The sequence below is a fragment of the Palaemon carinicauda genome, chromosome 26, assembly GCF_036898095.1.
Source record: "Palaemon carinicauda isolate YSFRI2023 chromosome 26, ASM3689809v2, whole genome shotgun sequence".
In the NCBI taxonomy this organism is placed as follows: domain Eukaryota; kingdom Metazoa; phylum Arthropoda; class Malacostraca; order Decapoda; family Palaemonidae; genus Palaemon; species Palaemon carinicauda.
The window spans coordinates 84,946,742-84,956,127 of record NC_090750.1 but is presented as its reverse complement, the minus strand read 5'-3'; the positions used below and the strand labels follow the sequence as shown (position 1 = coordinate 84,956,127).

Sequence of the window (9,386 nt, the reverse complement as noted above, 5' to 3'; positions counted from 1 at the left end):
TATACTACAGTAATATAGTTCGGCTTTTTATCTACCATGCTGTTACGCGTGTATATAAATCTATCGTTCGTATTAATCATAATTTCTTTTTTTATTGTAAAATTACTCCATCATAGGGCATCAGGGGTTCAAAATAGCAAAATCTGTTTTTTTTTTTTTTTCTTTTTCAAGTTAGTGTTGCTGATATTTTTAGGTTCAATTGAATAAAGAAAAAAATACTAGTGACATTTAAGAAAACATGTATCTTAAAAAAACATTTTAGGTTTAATTGAATCTTAAAAGAAAAAAATATTGGTGACATTCAAATAAAATGTGATCTTTAAACGACCATTTTAGGTTCAATTGAATAAAGAAAAAAATATTAGTGACATTTTTAATAAATGTAATCTTTAAAAGACCATTTTGGGTTCAATTGCATAAAGAAAAAATATCAGTGACATTTTTAAAAAAAAATGTGATATCTAAAAGACCATTTTAGGTTCAATTGAATAAAGAAAAAAATACTAGTGACATTAAAAAAATGCGATATTTAAAAGACCATTTTGGGTTCAACTGAATAAAGAAAAAAATATCAGTGACATTAAAAAAATATGATCTTTAAAAGACCATATTACTTTATATCCTGCCGATGCCTTTTACCCATTTATAACGAAAATGATAATTTTCCCTTTATTATTATTATTATTATTATTATTATTATTATTATTATTATTATTATTATTAAATGCTAAGCTACAACCCTGGTTGGAAAAGCAGGATGCTACAAGCCCAGGGGCCCCAACAGAGAAAATAGCCCAGTAAGGGAAGGAAATAAGGAAATAAGGAAAAATAAAATATTTTAGGAATAGTAACAATATTAAAATAAATATTTCCTATTCAAACTATAAAAACTTTAACAGAAAAAGAGGAATAGAAACTAGATAGAAAAGTGTGCCCGAGTGTACCCTCAAGCAAGAGAACTCTAATCCAAGGCAGTGTAAGATCATGGTACACAGACTATGGCACTACCCAAGAATAGAGAACAATGGTTTGATTTTCGAGTGGCCTTCTCCTTTAGCTATAAATGACTTTTTTGTGTGTTTTCTTTCAGACACTTACTGCTGCATTGCGAAAGTCGTGGAACAGTGCAAATGTGTTATGATCATCGTGACACCGTGTATAGTGGATGACTCCGATTGTCTGTACGACATCATGCAGGCAGCCAATGCTCTGGATAAACATATGTCTCCAATAAAAATCTTTACAGTTATATTAGAGGTAAGTAGGCCTACGCTTCACTGGAGGGAGAGAGAGAGAGAGAGAGAGAGAGAGAGAGAGAGAGAGAGAGAGAGAGAGAGAGAGAGAGAGAGAATTTAAAAAATCAGTGACATTTTAATCAATTCTCAATGACTGAACCAATTGTCTAGTCTATCGGCTTAGCTTATTTAAAAAAAAGATAAGATGAAATATATTATAAAAGTATATAAAATATAATTTTCATATCATTACTATTAATTGCTAAGTTACAACCCTAATTGGAAAAGCAGAATGTTATCCCCAGGGGCTCCAACAGGGAAAATAACCCAGCGAGGAAAGGAAACAAGGAAAAATAAAATATTTTAAGAACAGTAACATTAAAATTAATATCTCCTACATAAACTATAAAAACTTCAACAAAACAAGAGGAAAAGAAATAAGATAGAATAGTGTGCCCGAGTGTACCCTCAAGCAAGAGAACTCTAATCGAAGACAGTGGAAGACCATGGTACAGAGGCTATGGCACTACCCAAGACTAGAGAACAATGGTATGATTTTGGAGTGTCCTCCTAGAACTATTAAAAGATGGTAATGTAACCATAGATGATTGTTAGTAGACTTTCGATTATGGGAACAGGATTCTTGGAGATTGTAAGAGACCATTTTAAGTAAAAAATAATATATGAATAGATAAATATTTATTAAATCTTAGCATAAAATCTATACGATAAGACAAGTAGAGAATAAATGTCCCCTTCAATTTCATTCAGTTGTGCTAATCGTTTTTTTCATTTTTCTTGAACAGACAAAGGAACATAAAGAAGTAGAGAAGGTTAGGTGTCCACTTCGTACAATTTCTCAAACAACGTTGACTATATTTTAGAGTGGGCTGGCCAGGGCACTAACCACCCGTTGAGATACTACCGTTAGAGAGTTATTTGGGTCGTTTGACTGGCCATATAGTACTTCATTGGATCCTTCTCTCTGGTTACGGCTCACTTTCCCTTTTCCTACACATACACAGAATAGTCTGGCATATTCTTTGCAGATTCTTGTGTCTTCATACATCTGACAACTCTGCGATTACCAAAAAATTATTCTTCACCCAAGGAGTTAACTACTGCACTGTAATTGTTCAGTGGCTACTTTCCTCTTGATAAGGGTAGAAGGGACTCTTTAGCTATGGTAGGCAGCTCTTCTCGGAGAAAGACACTCCAAAATCAAACCATTGTTCTCTAGTCTTGGTTAGTTTTAAAGCCTCTGTACCATGGTCTTACGCTGACTTAGATTAGAGTTCTCTTGCTTGAGGGTACACTCGAACACACTATTTTATCTTATTTCTCTTACTCTTGTTTTGTTAAAGTTTTAGAGTTTATATAGGAAATATTTATTTTGATGTTACAGTTCTTAAAATATCTTATTTTTTCAGGTTTCCTTTCCTCACTAGGCTATTTTCCCTGTTGGGGCCCCTGGGCTTATAGTATCCTGTTTTTCCAACTAGGTTTGTAGCTTACCAAGTAGTAATAATAATAATAATAATAATAATAATAATAATAATACCCGAATATTGCAAAAATACCCTTAGTATTGATACGTAGTGGCATACACAATATTAGTTACGTGACAAAGTTATAACTGAGGAAGTTGATTTCAGATTAATTGCTGTCGTTTTTATCTTTCTTTTGTAAATCCTGCCAGAGATCAAAAAGTTTCCCGGAATCAGAAAATGTTTAATTACCCCCAAATAACCTTAGTATCGTTACGCTGTCATTCACAATATTACAGTTAAGTGACTAAGTTATTACTGAGGAAGTTTATTTCAGTTTTCTTGCTTAAGTGTAGACTCGGGTACACTATTATATCTTATTTCTCTTCCTCTTGTTTTATTAGTTTTTATAGTTTATATAGAAAATATTTATTTTAATGTTACTGTTCTTAAAATATTTTATTTTTCCTTGTTTCCTTTCCTCACGGGGCTATTTGTCCTGTTGGAGCCCCTGGTTTATAGCATTCTGCTTTTCCAACTAGGGTTGTTGTTTAGCAAGTAATAATAATAATAATAATAATAATAATAATAATAATAATAACAACTGTCATTTTTATCTTTCTTTCCCAAAGCCTATCAGAGATCAAAAGGGTTCCCGCAATCAGAAAAAAGTCATGACTATCCTCAAACAGCTGAAATCTGACAGCATCAAAGTCCCGGAGTCCTGTCAGAAGAGGCACTTAATAAGGGACTTCGACGACGTCACAAGCAGCATCTGTGACAATTCGAAGTCAATGACTTTGACGTCGGAAATGAAACCGTTGGATCACAGGTTGCTTAGACCACACGAAAGCTGCTGCACGTTGAGGTCCAGATCGAAATCTCCCAAAGACCAGAAACTGAAGAACATGATTATTGGGGCGAAGGGGAGTGATATTTCGACCCTGTCTGAATCGGATAACCTATCCAAGGGAGATACCAGTGGGAGGGATATGATGATAATGGGTATAAAAAGGAAAGAAGAGGAACGGAAGGAACGGTTAAGTAAAACCAAGTATAGATTTCCACTTAACCTGACCTTCAAAAGCGACGCAAACGTGGACGAAGAAAGCCCACCCGAGACGCCTTGTTCGAATACTCCTTTCATGACATACTCTTCTCAGGAGGAATATGATAATAGGGTAAGGTTAAGTGATACACCTATTCTAAGGTAAGGTAAAGTGATAGACCTACTCTAAGGTAAGGTAAAGTGATAGACCTACTTTAAAGTAAGGTAAAGTGATAGAACTACTTTAAGGTAAGATAAGGTGATAAGCCCTATTCTGAGGTAAGGTAAAGTGATAGACCTACTCTAAGGTAAGGCAAGGTGATAAACCTTACTCTAAGGTAAGGTAAAGTGATAAACCTTACTCTAAGGTAAGATAAAGTGATAGACCTATTCTAACTTGAAATTACGCCAATGTTATGAAAGTCCTTCACCTTTAATTTGAAATCGTAAATAACATTAGCAGCTTGTGGTTTTATTTGCTTCTGTACATCGTCATGCAAAATTCATTGATGCATTGAACTCGTTGACATAAAAGCCTGATAACGAAAACCCAAAAATAATAAGAAAAAAATACTAAAAATGTCTCATTGCTCTGAATATCGAATATTACTCGCATTATAAAATTTATCAACTATTTGTTTTTTTTTTTTTCAGAATTGCGTCAGTAAATGGATGCGAGTCTTCCTCAAAGGAGACGACGAGCAGCTCTTTTGGAAAAATCTCCGTCTGCAATTGCCAATAAAAGCCGTGCAATATAAGCTAAAGGATGCAGGAACCTCAAGAGAAAACAGTGTTTGAAGAAACTGAAGCCTTAAACCGCATTCAGATATCTGATTAAATTTCGATGTTGGTTCGTCTTGCTACTTGATTCGACTCTTTTTGCCTTAAAGTGGCCAATTGTCTATAGAATTAGACACCTCGTTGTCCTTCTTTGGCTCTCTGGTCCGACTTATGACGGCAAGATGTCGAATGAAGCTGGGAGAAGTGTTGCCAATGGTATTGCAAGCTTTCCTCTTGTATAGGCCTATTACTGTATTCCGTAAGCTTATGGGGAATACCATTATGCTTACACTGCAATGGTTGTGATTTGCTTGGAAAAAAAGTTTAGCATTTTCTCCTGTGTAAAGTACGTTTAAGTAGAGATGATGTCTATTCTACGACGATGGGTAAATTATAAAAGTAATTATATTTGCAAGAGCTTTAGAAAAAAAAGGAGATTAAATACCGCAAGGATAGAAAAGAGACTTATAACAGACAGAGAAGATAAGAACTGCAATATAATGAGACTTTAGAGAAAACTAAGTCGGAGAATGTAATGTGCGAGTGACCAGCTAGGGTGTAACTAGGAGAGGTGAATGCAACTGAACATTATTAAACAGACTTGCGAGGAAGAACGTCACAAAAATAAAAACAAAAATTAAACATGAGCAATCAGGGCTACACAGGTTGGTTTATTAACAGTGCCGGCAAGAGCTAGTGATAAGCAGGGTTGCCAGGTTTTGTGAGTGAGAAAAGGCCAACTTTTAAACAACAGAAGCTTTAAAAGGCCAAGTCATTAGTAGAAAAAGGCCGAATATATAGCATTTAAGGCTAACCAACTTAAAAAGGCTAAATTTAGGTATCTAGCTCGAAAAAAAAGACCAAATTTGGAGGTATTTTGGCCAGAAAAAAAGGCCAACCTGGCAACCCTGGTGATAAGATAAAAAAAAGCAAAACTTTACAGTGTACGAGCGTGTATGAAACACGCACGGTACAGTAAGTTTACTTTGCTCATTCCGAGCTGATCTATACATACAAACTGTGCAATTCTTACTTGCAATACAAATCCGCTTTTCTCGGTGCCATGGTGTGGATTATGGAAGTAAATCAATCTGAAGAATAATAATAAAGAGGAACTGTAATTTTACATTTACTGTACTCCAACAAAAACAACCAAAGATATTCTGTTTTATATTTTGAGGAATGGCATCACATTCCGCATATTTGTACAAAACTGAAGCCTGATTTTATTTCAACAAATTTAACTGTTGTTAAATGTCTTTTGTAAATATTGTATATGATTAAGTAATGGATTCAGGCTACATGAATCTGTAGTATTTTCAAGTAATGTATGCTGATTTCTGTTCAGTGGGGGAATTAATTTTGTAATTCTTTTTCATTACATGAAAATAAACAATGAGTTACAAGTAATAATTTCAATGCAAAACCTATATGGAAATTTTTTTTTTCTTGATAAATATTTAGAGATGAATAAGTAGGCCTACTGATTTTCCTCTTACAGGTTTAAATGCCGCTCATCAATGGCAGAGACAAGGGACAGTGACACTGCCATATCAAGCAGGACAATGCCCTAGAGACTGACCATATACAGTACATATGATCAGCGACCAAGCCCCATCTCCACCCAAGCTAGGACCAAGGAGGGCCAGGCAATGGCTGCTGATGACTCAGTAGATAGACCTATAGGCTCCCCCAAACCCTCATTTAGCTCACAAGGATGGTGAGGTTGCAACGACCAAAGGGAACTAACGAGTTTGAGCTGGACTCGAACCCCAGTCTGACATTCACCAGTCAGGGATGTTACCGCATCGGCCACCACAATTCACTATAGCTACGAATTTCCTTCCATTTTTTACATCTAACCATTTTTTTTTAATAAGCTAATTGAGGATTGCTTAAAATATTGATTATATTAAAAAAAATCAATAGTATATTTGTATAGGGCACGAGGCATTAGCATACAAAAATAAAAACTATTCGTGTTACAACAACGTTCAAAATTTTTATCGAAATTTCAATTTGATAATTAATAGAATGATACTTTCATGGATAAAAAGGATGAGAATTTGTCACTTTCGAGTAGATAGATCATTTGAAAATCGTAAAAACTTAGCATTGATACAATTATCAAAATATGATGATGCTGACACTATTATTATTACAAGCCAAGCTACAATCTTAGTAGGAAAAGCAAGATGCTATAAGCCCAAGGGCTCCAATAGGGAAAAATAGCCCTGTGAGGAAAAGAAATAAGGAAATGAATAAATGATGAGAACAAATTAACAATAAATCATTCTAAAAACAGTAGCAACGTCAAAAAAAGATATGTCATATATAAACTATAAAAAGACTCATGTCAGCCTGGTCACATAAAAACATTTGCTCCAACTTTGAACTTTTGAAGTTCTACTGATTCAACTACCCGATTAGGAAGATCATAGTTTCACAACTCTTTCCATCAAGTTTCAAATGACTCCCATTTTGAATGCTCACCATAGAAACAATACTGGAGCAATTACATATGTATAACAAAATCAACTTCATACGAACAAAGATATTGAAGTGAAACCGACTTCTCAAGATACACAATCTCGTAAACTACTGTATACCGTCTTTTGGTTTATGTATGTGCCTCGTATAAGTTGGACTGAACTTGCCCCCCCCCCCCCCCCGCCCCACAAACACGTTCATAGGAAACAGGTTGACAGGTTAACCCCCCACAAACACGTTCATAGGGAACAGGTTGACAGGGTAACCGCCACACAAACATGTTCATAGGAAACAGGTTGACAGGTTAACCCCCCACAAACACGTTCATAGGAAACAGGTTAACCCCCACACAAACATGTTCATAGGAAACAGGTTGACAGGTTAACCCCCCTCAAACACGTTCATAGGAAACAGGTTGACAGGTTAACCCCCCACAAACACGTTCATAGGAAACGGGTTGACAGGTTAAACCCCTCCCCCACAAACACGTTCATAGGAAACAGGTTGACAGGTTAACCTCCACACAAACACATTATAGGAAACAGGTTGACAGGTTAACCTCCACACAAACACGTTCATAGGAAACTGGTTGACAGGTTAACCCCCACAAACACGTTCATAGGAAACAGGTTAACCCCCACAAACACGTTCATAGGAAACAGGTTGACAGGTTAACCCCCCACAAACACGTTCATAGGAAACGGGTTGACAGGTTAAACCCCTCCCCCACAAACACGTTCATAGGAAACAGGTTGACAGGTTAACCTCCACACAAACACATTATAGGAAACAGGTTGACAGGTTAACCTCCACACAAACACGTTCATAGGAAACAGGTTGACAGGTTAACCCCCACACAAACACGTTCATAGGAAACAGGTTGACAGGTTAAGCCCCCACAAACAAGTTCATAGGAAACAGGTTGACAGGTTAACCCTCCCCACAAACACGTTCATAGGAAACAGGTTGACAGGTTAACCGGCCCCACAAACACGTTCATAGGAAACAGGTTGACAGGTTAACTCCCCCCCCCCACAAACACGTTCATAGGAAACAGGTTGACAGGTTAACCCCCCCAAACACGTTCATAGGAAACAGGTTGACAGGTTAACCCTCCCACAAACACGTTCATAGAAAACAGGTTGACAGGTTAACCCCCCCCCCCCCGCACAAACACGTTCACAGGAAACAGGTTGACAGGTTAAACACCCCCCCCAAAAAAAACACGTTCATAGCGAACAGGTTGACAGGTTAACCCCCCCACAAACACGTTCATAGGAAACAGGTTGACAGGTTAACCCCCCCCCCCCCACAAACACGTTCATAGGAAACAGGTTGACAGGTTAACCCCCCTCAAACACGTTCATAGGAAACAGGTTGACAGGTTAAACCCCCCCCACAAACACTTTCATAGGAAACAGGTTGACAGGTTAACACCCCCCCCACAAACACGTTCATAGGAAACAGGTTAACCCTCCCCCACAAACCCGTTCATAGGAAACAGGTTGACAGGTTAACCCCCCCTCAAACACGTTCATAGGAAACAGGTTGACAGGTTAAACCCCCCCCCACAAACACGTTCATAGGAAACAGGTTGACAGGCTAACAGCCCCCCCCCCTACAAACACGTTCATAGGAAACAGGTTAACCACCCCCCACAAACACGTTCATAGGAAACAGGTTGACAGGTTAACCCCCCCCCCACAAACACGTTCATAGGAAGCAGGTTGACAGGTTAAACCCCCCCCACAAACACGTTCATAGGAAACAGGTTGACAGGTTAAACCCTGCCCCACAAACACGTTCATAGGAAACAGGTTGACAGGTTAACCCCCCCTCAAACACGTTCATAGGAAACAGGTTGACAGGTTAAACCCCCCCACAAACACGTTCATAGGAAACAGGTTGACAGGTTAACAACCCCCCACAAACACGTTCATAGGAAACAGGTTAACCACCCCCCCACAAACACGTTCATAGGAAACAGGTTAACCACCCCCCCCACAAACACGTTCATAGGAAACAGGTTGACAGGTTAAACCCCCCCCCCCCACAAACACGTTCATAGGAAACAGGTTGACAGGTTAACCCCCCCCCCCACAAACACGTTCATAGGAAACAGGTTGACAGGTTAAACCCCCCCCCACAAACACGTTCATAGGAAACAGGTTGACAGGTTAACACCCCCCCCCCCACAAACACGTTCATAGGAAACAGGTTAACCACCCCCCCCAACAAACACGTTCATAGGAAACAGGTTAAACCCCCCCACAAACACGTTCATAGGAAACAGGTTGACAGGTTAAACCCCCCCCCACAAACACGTTCATAGGAAACAGGTTGACA

The 9,386-nt window shown here is 38.0% G+C and overlaps 1 protein-coding gene across 3 annotated transcripts in view; it reads left to right on the top strand.

Moving 5' to 3' along the window:
• The window catches only part of LOC137619647 (interleukin-1 receptor accessory protein-like 1-B), a 77,274-nt gene extending 72,020 nt beyond the window's left edge, over nt 1-5,254 (top strand). For all 3 annotated transcript variants that reach the window (XM_068349855.1, XM_068349853.1, XM_068349856.1), the window contains 3 exons: nt 1,091-1,257; nt 3,355-3,903; nt 4,425-5,254. In XM_068349855.1, coding sequence (XP_068205956.1) covers nt 1,091-1,257; nt 3,355-3,903; nt 4,425-4,568 — 860 coding nt within the window. In that variant the 3' untranslated portion in view covers nt 4,569-5,254. The remainder of the gene's footprint in view (nt 1-1,090; nt 1,258-3,354; nt 3,904-4,424) is intronic.
• Nucleotides 5,255-9,386: the final 4,132 nt, after the last annotated feature.